Genomic DNA, 21,170 nt, shown 5'->3' on the forward strand with positions numbered 1-21,170 from the left:
AACAAGTAGTCACCACGCCACAGGGGGACACCTCACCTTCTGCTCCCCCTGCGGAAGAGCAAGACGATGGGTCTATGGGAACACCTTCCTCGTACCAGCCAACATACGCTGATTTGAGAAAGGTGGTGAGTGCGATGTTAGAGGTGGAGTCGAGTCACACTCATTCGAAGTTTGACTAGGGCTTCGGCCAAGCTCCGGCAGCGTCTGCCCGCATAAAAGTAGATAGGCGGCCTCATGTTGATGTTAAGATTTTTTGGGGGCCAGGAAATACACAAGGGGTGCGAGCATTGATAGACACCGGGGCGGAGGCCTCTTTGATTCATGGTAATCCAACACGATTTAAAGGCAAACAGTTTAATGTTACAGATCTAGGGGGAAAGGAGACCCCCGCAGTACAAACGAAAGTGGAGATGAAAATAGGCAATTTGAATAGGCAGAAATACCAAGTGTTGATTGTCCCGATACCTGAATATATAATTGCCTTTGACATTTTGGAAGGGTTAACCTTGGGACTTGGCGGTAAAACGTACCTGTTTGGGGTGAGTGCATTAATCTGTACACCCATTACCGTAGGAAAATTGAAGATGCCCCCAGTGCAAGTTCCAGTGGCAACCAAGCGGGTAGCAATGAAACAATACCGCATTCCTGTGGGGCACAAGGAAATTTCAGATACCATCAAAGAGTACGTGGAGGCGGGAGTATTACGCCCTATTACCACCGCATGGAACAATCCTCTCTGGCCTATTAAAAAGGGAGATGGATTGTGAAGGATGACGGTGGATTACAGGGAGTTGAATAAACACACTCCTCCCTTAGTGCCTGCAGTCCCAGATGCCATTACCTTGATTGAAAATGTCCAAAAGTTTGAGGGTACTTGGTATGCAGTGATCGATTTAGCCAATGCATTTTTCTCCATGCCAATTGCTGAAGAGTGTCAAGAGCAGTTTGCATTTTCGTGGAGTGGACGTCAGTACACTTTCACAAGGCTACCTATGGGGTACATACACAGCCCGACTATCTGTCACCGGCTGGTGGCAGAGCACTTAGACAAGATACCGTGTAAACCTGACATACAAATCTCTCATTACATTGATGATATTTTGATCCAGGGCAAGGATGAGCACAGTGTGCAAAGCCAGTTACATGTCATTATGGAAGGATTGAAGAAGGAAGGGTGGGAGATTAACCCGAGTAAAATTCAAGGTCCAGCTGAAACAGTGATATTCCTAGGGATTCAGTGGCATCATGGGCATTGAGAAATGGTGCCAAAAGCCTGACAGGAAATACTTGAATTCACCACTCCAATGAAGAAAAAGCAAGCTCAGCAGTTTATAGGGCTGTTTGGGTTTTGGAGACAGCACATTCCCCATTTAGGGAAGATATTGGCCCCCCTCTACAAGGTGACACGAAAGAAATGTGATTTTCAGTAGGGGGAGGAGCAGCAGAAAGCCTTTGAGATGGCGAAAGACACCGTGCAGCAGGTGCTTGATTTATGGCCCTTGAAGGAAGGCGAAGTGGAATTAAATGAGTCTGTACAAGACAATTATGCTAACTGGAGTGTGTGGCAGAAACAAGACAGGAAACGTGTGCCATTCAGGTTTTGGAGTCGTAAGTTGCCTGATGCTGGTAACTCATACACTCCGTTTGAAAAGCAATTGCTGGCGTGTTATTGGGCTCTTGTTGATACCGAGCAGATGACGGTGGGCCATGATGTATTCATGAGACCAGAAATACCAATCATGCAGTGGGTACTGAGCTCTCCTAAAACGCATAGAATAGGACATGCTCAAGAAGCCAGCATAATTAAGTGGAAATGGTATATTCAAGACAGAGCCAAATCAGGAAAGGGTGGAGTGGCAAAATTACATGAGCAGGTAGTCAACATACCGCCCTCAGATTACATACCACCGGAAGTGCCTGAAAAACGTGAGTCTCCAGTGAAATGGGGAGTACCTTATAGCGATTTGACCGTGGAGCAAACAGAGCATACTTGGTTCACGGATGGTTCAGCTCGATATGTGGGAACTGAGCGGTACTGGAAAGCAGTGTCGTACAATCCCAAAACAAAAAAGATGTTGACAACGACAGGGAAAGGGAAGAGCAGTCAGTTTGCAGAGCTTTACGCAGTTTACCAAGCATTGAAACAAGAGACCCCTGGTCAATGTTATGTGTACACAGATTCATGGTCAGTGGCGAATGGATTGGCAGTGTGGTTGCCAACTTGGCAAAAGAATGGGTGGAAGATTCATTCAAAAGAGTTGTGGGGAAAAGAACTGTCGCAAGATATTGCAGAAATGTTATTACAAAGTGACGTCACTGTATATCATGTGGACGCGCATTGTGCCACAGACTCATTAGAACGTTGGTTTAATTCTTTTGCAGACGAGCACACCAAGATTTCATCTGTTGATGCAGAGGCTCAGGAAGAAGATTTGGAGGGTTTGGCCAAATGGGCCCATCAGAAATGTGGGCACCTGGGAGAAAAGGCTACTATTAGGTGGGCACAAGCTCGAGGAATCAGTCTTCCTTTAGAAGTAGTGAAAACAATCATTTTGCAATGTCCCGTGTGCCAACACCAACTGCATAGACCTATCCCTCAAATTGTTCGAGGCACATTGAGAAGAGGAAAATTACCAGGTCAAATTTGGCAGATTGATTATATCGGTCCCATGCCAATTAGTAGAGGTTGTCAGTATGCATGCAATATTGTGGATACATACTCAGGATATTTGATGGTTTTGCCGTGCAAACGTGCAACACAACTGAACACCATCAGGTTGTTAGATCAGATCATACTACATTATGGAGTGCCTTTGCAGATTCAAAGGGACAATGGGTCACATTTCAAAGGCAAATTAATCCAGGAGTTTTGTCAGGAAAAGAGCATTGAGTGGCTGTACCACGTTCCCTATTACCCAGCTGCTTCAGGGTTAATTGAACGAATGAATGGGTTATTGAAAGAACAGTTGCGCAAATCTGGAGACGGCAGTTTGGCAGGCTGGCGTGATTGTGTGTTTGATGCGGTGCAAGTATTAAACAATTGGCCTGTGTATGAACATGAAAATCCTTTGATGCGATTAATGACTCCTACTTTACAGGTTCAACCCAATTCAGTCAGAGAAACACTATTGCATTGGGAAATTACTCCAGGTTCTTTAGCTCCCTATCGAGCAACTCCAGAGTCAGCAGGGGTAGACTTGCATTCCCATGAAGAAATCAGATTAGATCCAAGAGGAATAGTTGTAATTGAAACAGGGATTGGAGTACAAATTCCCACAGAGCATATGGGATGGATTGCCCCTAGATCTGGCCTAGCATTGAAGGGAGTTCAAGTGTTGGGAGGGGTAATTGACGCTGATTATCAAGGCGAGATTAAAGTCATCCTAATGAATAGTGGGGACCAATTGTTATCAATCCACAAGGGTGATCAAGTGGCCCAATTGATAATTATTCCCGTTAAGTTGTGCATGATTAAGAAGGGGGAGCCTCCTACAGTGTTAACTACCCTTGGGGACCGAGGTTTTGGCTCTTCAGAAAGTATGGTACCGGGTGCAAAGGTGTGGGTGGAAAAGCCAAGTGGCCCACCAGTACCCGCAGATGTCATTGCATCAGGCAAAGATCAAGTAGTTTTAGTTATGGAGCCTGGTAGAAAGAAATGGCAATATGTACCTGCAGACAAATGTTACCTGAGAGAGTGAAGTGCAACACTGATCTCTTTTCTGGGTTTGCCTCGTAGATTCTGTGTCTGGCTGGTGTAATTGTGGTACTAAATGGACTCCATTTGGGAGAGTTAAACAGCCTGCTGCTACCAACGAAAAATGTTACATCTGTGCCAGTGATCAAGGGGATACTGATAGTGATGAATAATGTTGTCCCAAAGCAGCCTTATGCCAGTGCCGAAAAACCAGCCAGACCGAAGACATGGATTCATGAAATGCGGCAAACGCATCAGGAGAAAGTGAAAACAACCTTGATGCCAGTCGTGCGAGATGCATTTGCAGGAAGGCGAAAACATTCTCCTATGATCACCCAAACGGAAAATATGTGGATATATCTGGCACAGCAAGTACTCAATATATCAAACTTTTGGCTTACTGATGTGCCCAATGCTGAAGCTTTATTGACTACGTGTTTAGTAGCAGTGCCGACGCCTGTTCCGGTTTCAAAGCATATCTTCGGCGTCACACACAATGATTCTTTAGTTCAAGACTCAGATATTAGGTTATCTTTTTCAGTTTACGAATATTGTAGATTCTGCCAAGAGACCGACCGTAAATGGAGAAATTTGACACGTGTTATTACTTATAATATAACCCAAGGTGATGTATGTTATTTTATGACCTGCGATGCACAAGAAATTGGCAAATGCCGACAAATCGACTTAACCAACCAGCATAATCATACAATGTTTGAGAGACGACTATGTTCACGAGTGCCACGCACATGCACCAGTGTAAATAATACTATGTCTTGTAATCATACAGTGATAGCTGCCAGTCATTTGAATCATGTGAAACTTCCAACAGGTTGGCTCTTTTCATGTGGTAACATCACATATACTTATATTCCAGCTAACATTTCTGGAGGTCCATGTGCTTTAACTCGATTAGGACTAATGATGTTTCCTTTACACCCAGCGATACCTCGAGGTAAAAGGTCAACTTTCGAATCTGTAGGTCTATCTCCTGATTGTGATTCACATGTACACTTGTTATCAGAAGCTGAGGTTCTAGCATTAACCCTTTCATTAGCGGGAGTTTGGGGTTTAGCTGCTGGAGGTTACAAATCTTTGATGAAATTAGCATGTTTAGTAGTCAAAAGCCTTAATCATACTTCGCAGCCATTAGAAGAATTACTCCTTGATAGTCAAGTTATTAAAAAAGCAACTTTGCAGAACAGAGCTGCTGTTGATTATCTATTGCTAAAACATAATTTAGGGTGTAACGCATTTGAAGGTATGTGTTGTTTCAATTTAAGTGACCATTCCCGATCTATTGAAAGTCATGTACGAGGTTTGAGGGATCTCATTTCACAAGTGTCTCAAGATCGTACTGGGAATTGGTGGGGTTGGTTATTTTCATGGATATCTGATATTGGGGGTACACTACGTTACGCTTTTGCTTGCATTTTTATTATAGTAGCAGTCATAATAGCTTGTTGTTGTTGTATTCAATGTATTCCCAATTTAGTTTTAACATTTCGTAGGTTTCAGAGACCAGCTCCTTAGCCACCGGGCTATGGAAGGTAAATATCCAAGGGTGGAATCGTTATGCTTGAACTAAAATGGCGCCGGTGCACAATGCATTCTGGGAGCGCTCGGAGCCATGATAGATATTTACTTCATGCCGCAGTGAAAAGCTGCACACATTTTGCTGAGTGTTAGATTCAAGGTGCTGAGAAAAACATGCTTTCCAAACCTGTTATGCGGTCAAGGACATTTCTGCTGGGAAAGCTAACTTTGTTATGGTTTGTTACTATTCTCCGTGGAGCGTGTTTTTAGAGGAGGGAGGCACTCTGCTCCTTGAGGGTAGCTCTCGATTGACCCAGCTGGCAACCGACGGCTGCTCATCAACTGTGCAAGTGCAATTTCCAGAAGGCTCGGGAATTGACTCCCCTTTGTGGAGTGTGTATATTTGCGGAAGCCCAGAGGTGGTCAGGTGAGACTTCAGCTGGAGAAGGACGCTTACGTCCGGCCCTCCTTGTCATAAATCTCCCCCCGTCTCACCTGGGATCGCTTCTTGCTCTGTTCCGCGGGAGGATTCCTCTTGTGGACGGATCGGGTCTTGTATAGACTCCCTCGATTCTCGTCCGGCTGCAGAGCGCGTTCAGAGTTCCGGGAAGGCCTTTGTTCCAGGATGTCCAGGGAAGTAGGTAGCGGTCGCTAAGAATGGGGATTCCAGCAGTCGAGTAGAGGGAAAGGAAGAAGGAAGGAGGAAGGGAACCAGGATCTTGGATAGAAGATTCGCCGAACAGTACACACACGTCGAGTCACTACCTAATGATAGCGTTGAGACGCGCGGGGCCGCGGGGGCGTGGCCAATTTATAGGATGTGCCGTGTGCGTCATGAAAGCTGGTGTGAGGCTAGTCGCTTGTTGCGGCCATGTTGGGAGTAACAAGTAATACAAGCCCCGGCGCGATAAGGACCAGGAGGTCCAGAAAGGGCAAGTTCTATGGGTCATGACACTCCTGTGAGCTGTGGTGCTGTCGGCCTGGCTGTTCCCGGGGTCTTCCAGCCGCTTCTGGGCGAGATGAGGAATCCTGTTACGCTCACGGTGATGTATTTCCTTTTGAATTCTTTACTTCTTCTGTGATTTATGTCTATATTACTTCTGTGAGTTATTTCTATGTTATTATTGGTTGCTTCTAAGCTTTGAATAAATAGCCGTGTAAGAGCTGATTATCTTCTAAGAGTGTGTGGTTGTGAGTTATTGCGTCTGTCTACGTTCAAAGTATTTGCTCTGTAATTGCATTGGTGATTTATGTTTTTCCGTGCACTCTGGGGAGGGCAATACACCGCCTCACGTGTAAGGGGCTGGCATGGACTGTATTCTGAAGCTTAGAGCACCCTTTCTGCACCAGTCTAAAGAGGTGTTAATTAACAGCACGCTGGAGGTGTCGTTAGTTATGAAAAGAGGTGGCATTCCTTACACATTGTTAACTTTTCCCCCAAAAAATCTAGGACTGTCTGAAATAAATCTTCTTTTTAAACTGTCAGTGCCACATTTTCTGCGTCACAGAAAGTGCTGCCGAGACTCTTGAAGCCGCTGACACTTTCCGTACTGTGGAAATGTGCCTTTGCTTTTGTGCCTTTGATCTTTGCATTTTGGCCAGAGGTACTCTGCGCACGGTAACCCTGCAGCGCTTCATCTGCACATATTTTATATGGTTTTTCTTGCCTGATGCCGACATCTCTCCTCCACTCTTCCCATCACCCTCAGAATGCAGGTGGGAAAATTTGGACGAGGGAATCTCATTATTACATGCCATTTAGCACAGGCTCAGAATCGGGCCGAGTGTCACTGCAGGGTACTCATGCCGCCTCACCTACTGGTGACTCTCTGTGACTCATGTTCCTTTCCTATGACCTAGTGTCGCTGCAGGAGACTCATGCCGCCTCACCTACTGGTGGCTCTCGGTGACTCATGTTTGTTTCCTATGACTGAGTGTCGCTGCAGGGGACTCATGCCACCTCACCTTCTGGTAACACTCTGTGACTCATGTTTCTTTCCTATGATTGAGTGTCGCTGCAGGGGACTCATGCCACCTCACCTTCTGGTTACTCTTTGTGACTCATGTTCCTTTCCCATGACTGAGTGTCGCTGCAGGGGACTCATGCAGCCTCACCTTCTGGTGACTCTCTGTGACTCATGTTCCTTTCCTATGACCGAGTGTCGCTGCAAGTGACTCATGCGGGGACTCATGCCGCCTCAACCTTCTGGTAACTCTATGTGACTCATGTTCCTTTCCTATGACCAAGTGTCACTGCAGGGGACTCATGCTGCATCACCTTCTGGTGACTCTTTCTGACTCCTGTTCCTTTCCTATGACCGAGTGTCACTGCAAGGGACTTATGCCACCTCACCTTCTGGTGACTCTCTGTGACTCATGTTCCTTTCGTATGACCGAGTGTGGCTGCAGGGGACTCATGCCACTCCTCCTCACAGTGACTCCTGAGATCCAAGAGGCCACATGGAGGGTTAGAGTTTGGAATTTGTAAATCACATGTACTCACGTTCCCAGGATTTCACGTATCTCAATTCTGAAAGTAAGAAGAAAATTAAGGGTTTGTGAAATCAGACAAACCAGCGAGACATTGAAGTATGTTAAATAAAATATATTTATTACCATTAATCAAACTTACCCATTTCTGCAGGAAATGTTTCTGTAGTAAAAGAAAAACAAGTGATGTATTAAATCCAAACTTAACCCAGCACTACCTGCCTCCAGCTCCCAGCACTGCACCTCCACTCCCTGCCCTTCACCTAATGCCCCCCCCCTTTCAGCTTCCACCACTGCACCCCCACTCAAGGCCCTTCACCTAATTCCTCGCTCCAGCTCCTACCACTGCACCCCCACTCCATGCCCTTCCCCTAATGCCTCCCCTCCAGCTCCCACCACTGTACCCCCACTCCCTGCCCTTCCCCTAATGCCCCCCTCCAGCGCCTGCCACTGCATCCCACTCCCTACCCTTCACCCAATGCCTCCCCTCCAGCACCTGCCACTGCACCCCCAATCCTGCCCTTCCCCTAATGCCTCCCCTCCAGCTCCTGCCACTGCACCCCCACTCCCTTCACACAATACCTCCCTTCCAGCTCCTGCCACTGCACCCCCATACCCTGCCCTTCACCTAATGCCCTCCTCCAGCTCCCACCACTGCACCCGCACTCCCTGCCCTTCAGCTAATGCCCCCCTCCAGCTCCCACCACTGCACCCACACTCCCTGCCCTTCAGCTAATGTCCCGCTCCAGCTCCCACCATTGCACCCACACTCCCTGCTCTTCACCTAATGCCGCTCTCCAGCTCCCATCACTGAACCCCCACTCCCTGCCCTTCACATAATGCCTCCCCACCAGCTCCCGCCACTGCACCCCCACTCTCTGCCCTTCCCCTAATGCCTCCCCTCCAGCTCCTGCCACTGCACCCCCAATCCCTGCCCTTCCCCTAATGCCTCCCCTCCAGCTCCTGCCACTGCACCCCCACTCCCTTCACACAATGCCTCCCTTCCAGCTCCTGCCACTGCACCCCCACACCCTGCCCTTCACCTAATGCCCTCCTCCAGCTCCCACCACTGCACCCGCACTCCCTGCCCTTCAGCTAATGCCCCCCTCCAGCTCCCACCACTGCACCCACACTCCCTGCCCTTCAGCTAATGCCTCCCCTCCAGCTCCCGCCACTGCACCACCATTTCCTGCCCTTCACCTAATGTCTCCCCGCCAGCTCCCGTCAATGCACCCCCACTCCCTGCGGTTCCCCTAATGCCTCCCCTACAGCTCCCACCACTGCACCCCCACTCCCTGCCCTTCCCCTAATGCCTCCCCTCCAGTTCCCACCACTACGCCCCCACTCTCTGTCCTTCCCCTAATGCCTTCCCTCCAGCTCTAGCCACTGCACCCCCACTCCCTGCTCTTCCCCTAATGCCTCCTCTCCAGCTCCCACCACTGCACCCCCACTCCCTGCCCTTCCCCTAATGCCTCCCCTCCAGCTCTGGACACTGCGCCCCCACTCCCTGCCCTTCCCTTCATGCCTCCAGCTCCCACCACTGCACCCCCCTCCCTGCCCTTCCCCTAACACCTCCCCTCCAGCTCCCAGCGCCACAATCCCACTCCCTGCCCTTCCCCTAACACCTCACCTCTAGCCCCCACCACTGCACCCCCACTCCCCGCCCTTCATCTAATGCCCTCCTCCAGCTCCCATCACTGCACCCGCACTCCCTGCCCTTCCCCTAATGCCTCCACTCCAGTTCCCACCACTACGCCCCACTCTCTGTCCTTCCCCTAATGCCTTCCCTCCAGCTCTAGCCACTGCACCCCCACTCCCTGCTCTTCCCCTAATGCCTCCTCTCCAGCTCCCACCACTGCACCCCCACTCCCTGCCCTTCACCCAATGCCCCTCCTCCAGCTCCCGCCACTGTACCCCCACTCTGTGACCTTCACATAATGCCTCCCCCTCCAACCACTGACCCCCACTCCCTGCCCTTCACCTAATGCTTCCCCTCCAGCTCCCACCACAGCACCCCCACTTTCTTGGGTGCCCAACTGTCATGTTTTGGCTTTTCCTCCCTGACCTCTCCCGCCCCAGAGATGTCACTCTTTCAGAGCTTAACCTTCTCAGCACAAAGTAAAGGACCACGGAAAAGGGCATTCAAATCACAGATAATTTTGCCTTTTTATTGGATCAAGCATATCATGCCACTATATCTGATAAAGGACCTCCTATTTTGAACCCAATTCTAGCTCAGTGTCCTCGCAAGCAACACTTCGGGGGGATTTAAGTTACATCTGAGGTATTGCATTAACCCTACCTGTGCATCTGTCAAATCTGAATGATTGCAATTGACTGCATTGGGAGAGTAACTTCATGCATTGGAACACACGTACCCTATTACCCCAACACCACCAGACCTAAAGGCGGTGTGATGAATCCTACGGATCCCTCACTGAACCCCTTCCTAAAGTCTCCCCCCAGGTGGCCAGGGAAAGGCAGACGCTTCCTCATCCTGACCATGGGGGTGGTGTACTGCAGGAGGATCACCTGGGAGAAGACAAGGTCCAGGGTGGTGAGGAGATCCCGTGGGATGAGACGCGGCATGTGTCCTTTGAAAGGGAGCACCTTTCAAGATTGCCAAACAGGTACTGGCTTATTGCCATTACAATGTATCTGAACCTCATATAAATTCTGTGGCTCTCGGCACATATACCCTAACACCTAAACAAACCTTCATAACAGAAAGATCTTTCAAGGTATCTCAGCATAAACACCCTCCTTACTCCCAAAGGTATAAAGTAAAAGGATCTGGCAATATTGCCTTAAGTTAATTGTCTTCCTCTGTAACAACCAATTCTAACTGTTCATCTTTTAATGGTTTTAAGGGAAATAAATCTACCCCTAAAAAGCAAGAAGTTGCTTTAAAGAACGAACTAGTCCCATAATCCCATGAATACTGGATCGAGGAAGAGGGCTGAAGAGGCCTGCTGTAATAGTAGTCAGGCAATTAAGCCTAACAGCCCACACCTGAAGGAGACTGGGAGGCATAAAAGCCCCCTCAGGTGTAGGCAATGCACAGGAGCTGGAACAGATGTACGTTAAAATAACGTATCCCAAAAGATCGAATTACAAAATAGCAGAGCCGACTTGCCCGCATTTTGTAATTCGATGCCGTCCACATGGGCAGTCCAGCACCGAAATGGTATGGCGCTTCCCTTCTGAACAAGAGTACCAACAGCAACCCCATACACGTGTTTCAGCCTTGTTGGGCCTCATCAGTGAGGTAGAGCTGTGCCTCTCTGAGCACAGTGAGCAGGGAGTCCACGTCTGGTTGCCCCCAGGTAATTTAGGGTGACCAACCCCAAGTTCCTTCCAAAAATACAAAAAAGGTAGCAGGTGCCCCTCTCTATTTGAAACACCATATAATGTTTAGTGTGAGGGCAGATATCCTGTGTTAGAGGGTTTCCCTTTAGCTTTGGTTAGGCAGGGAAATCCCCAGCAGAGTAGTGACAGAGTAGTGACAGTGAGGCATTTAATATTATTTATACTTTAATAAAATGGCATATTTTGAACAATCATCAAAGAGTTGCCTGCCTCGCATTTCTGACCTCTCGCAGCGGTTAATGCTAAGTTTTGGCACTAGGCGACCGTGAAGTTAAATTATCATTAAGCTGGACTCATTGGCCAGACTGTTGCTTCATGAGGACAGTCAGTCAGACCTGTATTCAAACTATTCAGAGGCCGAGGGGGTCCTTTTTGTACTGCCCTCAGGATATAAATAATGTCTTTATTGCCCTTTTGTAGTTCTCTCTACTCTAATCAGGAAGCATAGTCTACTGAGGCCGTAAAGATGGATTTTCAGAATCAGCCCTGGTGCCAGATTCTGAGAAGTCACCCTATTCTGGTGAACAGGACGAGACTAATGTCTAGCCAAACTCTATCAAGGTAGAATGACTGAGCAGTAAGGCTTAAACTTAGTGGTGAAGGGTTCAGTGTAGCACACACAGAGCACTCTAATAACCCAAGTTAGGCTGAATGTATAAAAGTACAGTAATATTTATAAGGCCTTGGACCAACTCTTATCAATGCGAAATCACAGGTAAGCAAAACTACTAAAAGTACACTAACAACATATGTACATCCGTCATTACAACCTCCAACAAATGGTACAGGGCGGCAACAGCCCTTGCAGTCACGGCTGCCGTCTAGTTCAGTTTCCACTGTAGGAAGGGGAGGGTCCAAGTCACACATGTTCTATCAGATCGGTCTTTTCACCACAATACTTCCGACCGAAATAAGAATGTATTTTTTCAGCTCCTTTTGGGCAAATCTCTTTTTAATAGTAACACCCTTTTGAATTATTTTTCTGCATTATAATGTTTTTTAATGTTGTATTCCTCCCTTCTCTAAAGTAAAATGGTAGAAGATTGGTTCTCTTTTTATTGTCCCCTTCTAACTTTTCCCCCTCACCTTCTTTAATGATTTGTTTCAATCCTTCCATTTACACTTTTTTATGAGTTATTCTGACTTACTGCCAGTTACATATTTAGAGATTAATGTTACAATTCATCTTTTTTCACACCACTATTTATTTCGCTAATTTTGATGAGTTTAACTCAACTAGTGCATTATCAATGAAATGTATATGTATTTAGTTTGTTCATCCAATCATGGATGACCAGTTCATTTCTTATCATCAACCTCATTCAAAACATGGTTTTGCTTCTCAGGAACCCCACCAATCAACCACTCATCCGATCATGGCTCATCCAATCAAGATTCATCCAATTATGGCTCATCCAATCAAACACTAATCCAAACATGACTCATCCAATCATGACTCATCCAATCATGGCTCATCCGATCATGGCTCATCCGATCATGGCTCATCCGATCATGGCTCATCCGATCGAAGGTTCATCCGATCGGAGGCTCATCCGACTGTGGCTCATCCGATCGTGGCTCGCTACCATGAACCTCGAAGGGTTCATGTTGAAGCTACCCGAGTGACAAAAATGCCCAGACAGCTTTGTACCAATTGGCATGACTGCACAAAACCAAACCTTTCTGGCCAGCCTCGGATTTCAGGCCTGCAGTAATCCCAAGTTCAAGCTCACCTGGAAGTGGAAACCTACTCCTCTCTGACCCTCAACCCTTGCCCCTCACAAATCATCAGCATCAAACAGTTTGACCACATTTTCCCCAACCTTGATACTAGCCCGAATAATCTTTAAAATAGACTTTATAACATCCAAGGCTAGGGCAACCCAGTCACAACCGTACCTAGCCACAACAGTAGGGAGGCCAGAGCAATACTAGAAGCCACATCATTGCAAGACTGGAAACAAACAAATGTTGAAAAGGAAAGATAAAACAGGGGGCGGGTAACAGAAGGAGACCTATCGCCACTGTGGAACGCCATCCCAACCCACCTCCACGCAGCACCACTATGCCTGCAGTGGATGAAAAGAACTGAAGACATTGATATTTAAGGGTTTCACTAAAAACTCGGTGCACCAGGTAATAGCGGTCATATGATGCGCCTCTCGCCCACCAAAAAGCCAGCCCCGCCCCCCCGACTCAAACACTGTGATGCGCTCCATTGCCTGGTATTGTAGGGTTTGAAATATGCAAGTACAAGAATACAGGCAGATCTGTTCCTCATTGAGATGTGTGTATTCACATGTATTTCAAGTGCAGTGAGATGGTTGGATAATCCTTCCCAACCGCCATCATCTCTTGGACGGGCCTGGCCTCATATCTACCTTGTAATTCTGCGAGCAGCTGGGCATGGCGTCTGATGCTCTGCAGCGTCGTCTCCATTCCAGGGGCATCTTCCTGGGGCTTCAGAGCCTTCACTGCACTACACCTGAGAAATATAGAAAGAGATATTGTATATAACCCTGGGCCTCCAAAAAAAGTAAGAGAAAGGGGGTCTCAACGGTAAGATAAGGGGAGGAAAAAGAGACCCCATTACTAAAGATGGAAAAGGAAGGCTCTAAATTACTAAACATGAAAGGAAGGGGAAGCGCATCCCCATAAAGCAGATGGGCGGAGAGCACCACTCATAAATGAGGGACAAGAGACAGGCAGCGTTGAGAGGAGGGGCAGAGGAACCACTACTGTGACACACATTCTGAAGGGGAGACCCCAGGGAGGAGAGGGCGGGCTGGGGAATCTCTACTTTTAAGAAATAGTCTTTGAATGGGAGCCCCTCTGGGAGGAAAGGGTGGGCTGGCGAATCTATACTGTGACATAGAAATGATACGAGGGATTAGCAGTGTGGATATTCGCACTGGTTTCCGTTTGTTTTATTATCAATATTTAAATAGTTGCAAGTCTGAGGGATGCCAGATGCTGGGTAAGTGCCACATTTTTCCTGATCTATCCATTTGCGTTTTCTAACCTTTTTTGCCTGTTAGGTTTTTAGAACCACTACTGGTGTAGGAATCTGAGACTCCGATCTTAGTGGACCTACGAGGGTTTTTACACAGAGGTAGGAACATAAGGCTCCCTTGGTAGCGAGGACAAGCAGTTAGACTGAGACTTAAGACATCAGGGGTTTGATGTAAAGTTATGTCATGTTATGTTACCATATCTTGTAAAGCGCACGGTGGCCAAAGGCATCATGGCGCTAGGGAGAGTGAGAACAGGGGCAAAACAAAATCAGAACAAGTGTGTTTTAACCTTCTTTCTGAACTCCAAGTTGTTAGGAGTATTTTTGATGACAAGTGAAAGGCCATTCCACAAAACAGCTGCTGCGATGGAGAACGCCCGTCCACCCACCCGGTCACGATTGTATTTAGGCACTATAAGCTGTTCCATAGTGGTAGAGTGAAGATTACGGGCGGGACGGTAACAGGAAAATAGGTATTCAGCTCCTTGACCGTGAAGGGCCCAGTGAACAATGCACAAGGCCTTAAACTTCACCCGCTGGGCCACCGGGGGCCAATGAAGTGACCGAAATATGAGCACCATAAGAAGTGTCAGTGGCTACTCGGGCAGCCAGAGTTTGGAGCCGTTGCAATCGTTTAATCAAGCTCTTGGGTTGGGCTAAATATAGGGAATTACAATAGTCTATCCAAGATAGAACTAAAGCTGCTACCACTGGAGGGCGCAGTGGAGCCGGGATCAAAGGCAATACCTTCCTCAACATTTTCAGTTGAGGATGACCAGCCTGACATACAGCAGAAACTTGTTGGTCCATAGACAGTGAGGCCGATAACACAACACCCAAGTTTTTAACCTTTTTAACCGGAGGCGGCAAAGGTCCCAAAGAAGGAGGCCAGAAGGAGGACACCCAAAGAGTGGGATCAGGAGGGTAACCCACCACCATCACCTCAGTCTTATCACCGTTCAACTTGAGCCAATTGTGGTTCATCCATTCTCCAACGGCTGCCAGACACCCCCGCAGGCTCGACGACACTTAAGGCTGATCAAGGTCTAAATGAATCAGTAGCTGAGTGTCGTCGGCGTACGAGTAGCATCTGATGCCGAAGGAGCGGATGAGACACACAAGGGCCCAGATGTAAATATTGAACAAAATCGGCGAAAAGGAGGAGCCTTGGGGCACTCCACAACTGAGGTGACAGGGGGGGGGGCAGAAAAAGAGGCAAAGAGAGGGTCTGTGTCCGATCCGCAATCAACTACTGAAACCAGGCTGCACCTGCCCTGAGATACCAAATGGGGCAAGATGAGATAGCAGGATGGAGTGGTCGACTGTGTCAAAAGCCGCTGAGAGATCCAGCAGAATCAGGGCTCCCACCCACCAGTATCCACAAGCCTGGTCATGTCGTCCAAAATGGCGACCAGAACACTCTCCATGCCTCGACCAGGAAGAAACCCAGATTGAACAGTGTCAAGAAGATTGGTAGATTCAAGAAAGGTGGATAGCAAGGGAGACACCTCTGACTCTAGGAGTTTAGCCAAGAAAGGAAGAAGAGAAATAGGACTAAAGTTAGATGGGATAGCAGGATCCAGAGTAGGTTTCTTTAGGAGGGGGATTACCCTAGCTGGGAGTCGTTAATGGCTTTTATAATCTCAGATAATAGAGAGGGAGCGATCTCTTTCATGACCCCTAGGGGGATGGCATCCGAGGGGGAGCACGACAAGTACAATTAACAAGTAATAAAATGTCCACTCAAGCAAGTACAAAATGACATCTATTTATTAACAACACATATGCATAAGTAAAAGACACTGGCCCTAATTACAACACCAGCGCTAAACCATGGCGCTATTAGCACCATGGTTGGTGCCGGTGTTGTAATGGGTCCGCCATGGTTCAATGGGGAATTACCACCCCATTCCAAGGTTGGCGGGGTGGTAATTCCCCATTGAACCATGGCCCTTCCCCATTCCCATTTTCGCCCCATAGGGCTCTATGGGAATGGGGAAGGCGCTAAGTACCGTACCGCAAATTGCGGTACCGTACTTAGAACCAAGGTCCCTTTGCGGGTCCCTACTTTAACGGCTGGTCTAGACCAGCCGTTAAGGTCGGGTCCCGCAAAGGGACCTCGTAATTAGGCGCTAAGTGTTTAACGGCGCTGCAGCCTTTTACGGCGCCATTAAACACTTACCGCCTGGGTCGTAATGAGGCCCACTACATGATAAGTAAGACAAAATGTCTACACATATACAAACCACAGGTAGGTGCCCAAAATTGGAACACACCCCACTTTAGAATTCAGTTCAAGTAATGGGTTGAACAATTAGCAAAAACGGCAGAGGGGTTAGTACAATTCTTACAAAGGTCTTATAGGTTCAGAAGGCACACCAATTCTAGAATCGATAGAATCAAAGTATCCAAATTTAAAAGGCAGGTCGCCCAGTTTTTGGATACTTTGTAGCAGTGCTCACAGTGCCCCAGTAGGGAAGAAAGAGGCTCGATACAAGGGGCAGTCCTAGAGTCAGCACTAGAATGTGTAATAAAGCAATGTCATTGTTGCTTTGAAGGGAAGGGGCAGCTGCCTACCCCAGTTCTTCAGGGGGACCTCGGGAGAGATGCCTAGACTCCGGTTCCAGCAGCATAAGTCAGGCGCAGGTAACTGCAGGAGGGGACTTTATGCCCATAGAAAGGAATAGGGCAGAAGGCCTTCAGAAAAGGACATGCACCTTTTAAGGCCCCTCCTGTTTAGGGCACAGACAGGGAAGCTAAATCTCCCTTTAAGACAGATGACGCTTACAGAGGGGCAAGGCTTTACTCTCAGTCAGGGGTCGACACAGAGGTACAATTAGTCCACACACACATATCTCTAGAAAATACACTACACTGATATATTGAACAAATTATATATACTTTATTAAGTCACACATAGAAATACATCAGGTAAAATAAGTATTTAATGTATAATACTTAATGTATTAACAAGATACCCAGAATATTATAAAGCAACCAGTAAATGCCTAAAAAGGACTCTCCTCACACCCCACGGTCTAGATGCGAGTCCACTGCAACAGGTGGGCACCGAGCATACATTAACAGGGTGTGGGAGTACAAGGGAACCACAAATCCTACAAGTAAATAAAGCCCCCGATGAGCCTGCACAATTCAACACAGTGTCCTAAAGACACAACCTACCCCCGGCATATGTGAAGGCCATAGACCTGGTGGTCAGCACCTAGCACATGTAGGTAGAGGATAGGAGAAAAAGCCCAGCAAAAGAAACCCTGTTACTGCCAGGTGTTTGGATATTCCTTGGGCTATTTCCTCTCACTCTGGCTGCTGCTGTGACCTCACACAGGTTAGTGCTTGCATTACTGTGATAAGTACAGGGTTTAATTCCCAGGTGTGGTTTACAGGATCAGGCACCCAGGGATTTACACCTTCACACAGCCAAAACCAGGGAAACCCAAGACAGCAACAAAGGCCCTTCCCATGGTGTCGACCTTCAAGCCTGCATTGGAGATTTCGGCAAGGAAGGTGAAGGAACCTGTAAAGAAGGCTCCTGGAGGCTCGGTGGACAAAAGATGAAGGCAGCCCAGCAGCAAAAGATCGCAGGACAGGGATAATGAGTGGAGTCACCCTCAGACGTCCCAAGCTTAAGATCTGGAAGGGGGTTGAGGCATCATGCCACTTCTGGATGGCAGCAGTGACACAGCCAAGTGTAGATTCTAGCACTAAATGACTGGTGGCAGTGGCAGATGGCACAAACAACGGTTCCAGTGTGGAGGCGTTAACCGGGTATAGGTGAGACAGAGGAGACTTCAGGAAGCTTAAACTCCAGAGCCAAAAAACGCCAAACCAGGATATGTCCAACCCACTGGAACCTGCCAGTATGGCCGAGTAGAGGCTTTAAAGTGGCAAAACAACAGGAATCGGAGGTAAAATCTCAGTAAGCAAGTCAGCAGCAGGGCCAATCACTAGAGGGGTCCTGGGGGCAAAGGATCAGATGACCAACCATTATGGTTAGTCAGTACGACTGCCCCTTAACCGAAACCACCTCAACAGGAACTGCGAGGGAGAGCCTGGGTACTTAGACTGGCCAAACCAAGTTTAAACCAATATGGGGGCTGCCATCGTAGTCTCAAAAAGAGCGCACATGGTCAGAATAGACATTTTAAAGCCACCTCATGGTTGCCCCGAACAAAAGGAGCCCTAAAATACAAAATGGCCAAGAGCAGATTTTAGAACAAATTTACTGGTGTTCCAATGGCTACCAAAAAGGTACATTGGGCGATCCAATGATGTAAAATGTCTTTCACTCTTGCTGAAAACAGAAATAAAGTACAACTGCCACCAACCTACTCCCTCAACCCTTGAAGGGTGACAGAATCACCCTACAGCAAACATGGGGTGTCTGAGAGGAACCCCTAGGACTGAGCCCCTTAGTGCGACCCAATACCATATACCTTAAATTCGGTAAAAGGGTCATAATGGCAGGGGACGTCAAGAGAAGACCCTCTGGTCACCAAAAAGAAGTCAAAAGTGAAGGGGAAAAACAAAACATTGATGGGCCCATAAATGAGGCCCTAAAATCCCCAAAAATAGGAACATGCGCCCTCCCCAGACTATAACCACAGGGAACCGATCCCTTATGGGGTAAGTCCCTTCCCTGACTATCTTTCTTGTGGGGCAGTCTTCGCTGACTATAGGTTCAACAGCTACCCTTAGGAATTGTCTTTCTATTGGGAGAGGGGGTCTGTCCCCAAAGCCCCTCAGAAGACCTGATCCTTCTGAACATCTAATAGTTTTTTCTGCAGAACCCTCAGTAGAAGTTTCTTTTTTTTTTTTAAACTTTATTTATTAAATGCTTGACAAGGCAGAACGGGCAATCATATCGGTAGTATTATACAAGGTAACATGAATTTAGAAGTGGTCTCATTCCCGATTATGTTACAGTACATTACCGCTGTGTGGCGCTTATCATGAGGTAACAAATGCAAAACTAACACATGCAGTTTTCAGAGTTCAAAGGGGATCAATGGCAACCGGTCCGTCAGTGGTGATTGTTTGCAGGTACGCTCGGAAAAGGTGGCCAGATGTCTGGGGGTTTGCAGCAGGTTGGTTGCAGGGAGATCCAGCGTTCCTCATTTTCTGATGCCCAGATTACATCGCGGAGCCACTGTTCGATGGTGGGACTAGCTGGCCTAAGCCACAGCAGCAGTATACAGCGCACCGCAAGGATCATGCACAGGCTAACCAGTTTACGACAGGCTCCCTGAAGTGTTGAAAACTCATGGAACAGGCAGTTTGTAGGATCAATTGTGCAATCTAGCATAGCAGATACAGCAGTGCAAACCCCCACCCCAATACCCCATGATTCTGGGGCAGTTCCAAATCATGTGGAAGTAGCCTGCGTCGTCCATGTGGCACCTGGGGCAGTGGGGAGTGTGATCATGGGACATGATGTGTAGTCTAGCTGGGGTGTAGTGGAATCTATGTAGCACCTTGAAGTGGATCAGGTGGAACCTAGCATTCAGAGAAACCTCCCGGGTTCGCATGCACATAGCCTCCCAGCCTTCGTCAGTGATGTCAGTACCCAATTCCCTTCCCCATGTCTCGCGGAGCTTAGAAAGCGGTTTATTAATCCGTTCCTGAAGCAGTATAGTCTGGATACTACCCCAGGTCTGCATGTATGAGATGTGTGATATAGGCAGCAAGCCTAAGGTCAAGCACCTTTGCGAATATGTTAACATCACTATTGATAAGTGACATGGGGCGATATGAACCACAATGCGTAGCTGGCTTACCGGTTTTAAGAAGTACAGTAATCACTGCTTCCCTGAGTGTGGGGGGCAGCTCTCCCTTTGCACAGGCCTCACTCCATAGGGCAGACAGCTGAGGCGTGAGGAGTGACTTTTATAGCATTTATAGAAATCCGTGGTGAGGCCATCCGGGCCTGCGGTCTTACCGGAGGGCAATGCCTCGATAGCCAGCTCTATTGCCTGACAACTCAATCGGTCTGTCAAAGACCTCTCTAGTCTCATCGGAAAGTACAGACAGCGGCAATCCGTCCAAGAATTGTCTATATCCGAGCCGGATGCATCATCATTATTGGCGAAGAGCGCCGCATAAAAGGAGCCGAATACCACGTTTACACCAGTTCATTGTGGACCCAAACACCATCAGGATCTTGAATTAACGGAACGTGATTCCCACCCTCCTCCTGTCGCACCACCCTAGCCAGAAGCCTACCCGTGCGTTCCCCTTTGCCATATTGTCTTGCTATTACTGTGTTGTCGAGGAACTTCCATTCCCTCTCAGCATGGTGCCTGAAGCTGTCCAGGGCTTCTTTAGAGAGGTCTGTCAAAGACCTCTCTAGTCTCATCGGAAAGTACAGACAGCGGCAATCCGTCCAAGAATTGTCTATATCCGAGCCGGATGCATCATCATTATTGGCGAAGAGCGCCGCATAAAAGGAGCCGAATACCACGTTTACACCAGTTCATTGTGGACCCAAACACCATCAGGATCTTGAATTCCCACCCTCCTCCTGTCGCACCACCCTAGCCAGAAGCCTACCCGTGCATTCCCCTTTGCCATATTGTCTTGCTATTACTGTGTTGTCGAGGAACTTCCATTCCCTCTCAGCATGGTGCCTGAAGCTGTCCAGGGCTTCTTTTATTTCGCCTCGTGTAGTGGAGGTGGGGTCTGTAGCATATTGTGTTTCGAGTTGCATAAGGTTTGCCTCAATATTTAGTATATTGCGGCGTATCGCCCTGAGAATCCCCGATTCTTTGGAAAGGGTCATACTGCAGATATAAGCTTTAAAGGCCTCCCAGAGGATAGCCAGGGAGTCCACCGTGCCTGCGTTTATTTTAAAATAATCTTCCACACATTCCTCTAGCTCGGCTCGAAATACAGAATCTAATCAATCTAGCGCCTGGGGCTTGGGCCTCCAGGGGTGTCTGGGGCACTGTTTCTCACCCCATGTCATCATCAGGGTGATCAGGGAATGATCTGAGTATGTCCTGGGGAGTAGGTCTGCTTCTATCGTCAATTTTATTAGTGTCCCAGATACGA

General features: G+C 47.8%; 1 protein-coding gene across 4 annotated transcripts in view; it reads right to left on the bottom strand.

Moving 5' to 3' along the window:
- LOC138521796 (E3 ubiquitin-protein ligase TRIM39-like) overlaps positions 1-21,170 on the bottom strand; it is a 135,493-nt gene that overhangs the window by 78,263 nt on the left and 36,060 nt on the right. For 3 of the 4 annotated variants that reach the window (XM_069634896.1, XM_069634897.1, XM_069634894.1), the window contains 3 exons: positions 13,471-13,574; positions 7,863-7,883; positions 7,734-7,760 (listed from right to left, as the gene is read on the bottom strand). In XM_069634896.1, coding sequence (XP_069490997.1) covers positions 7,734-7,760; positions 7,863-7,883; positions 13,471-13,574 — 152 coding nt within the window. The remainder of the gene's footprint in view (positions 1-7,733; positions 7,761-7,862; positions 7,884-13,470; positions 13,575-21,170) is intronic. The other variant, XM_069634895.1, reaches the window with a different exon arrangement.

The sequence above is a fragment of the Ambystoma mexicanum genome, chromosome 13 (genome assembly GCF_040938575.1).
Source record: "Ambystoma mexicanum isolate Mex_15411 chromosome 13, UKY_AmexF1_1, whole genome shotgun sequence".
NCBI lineage: Eukaryota > Metazoa > Chordata > Amphibia > Caudata > Ambystomatidae > Ambystoma > Ambystoma mexicanum.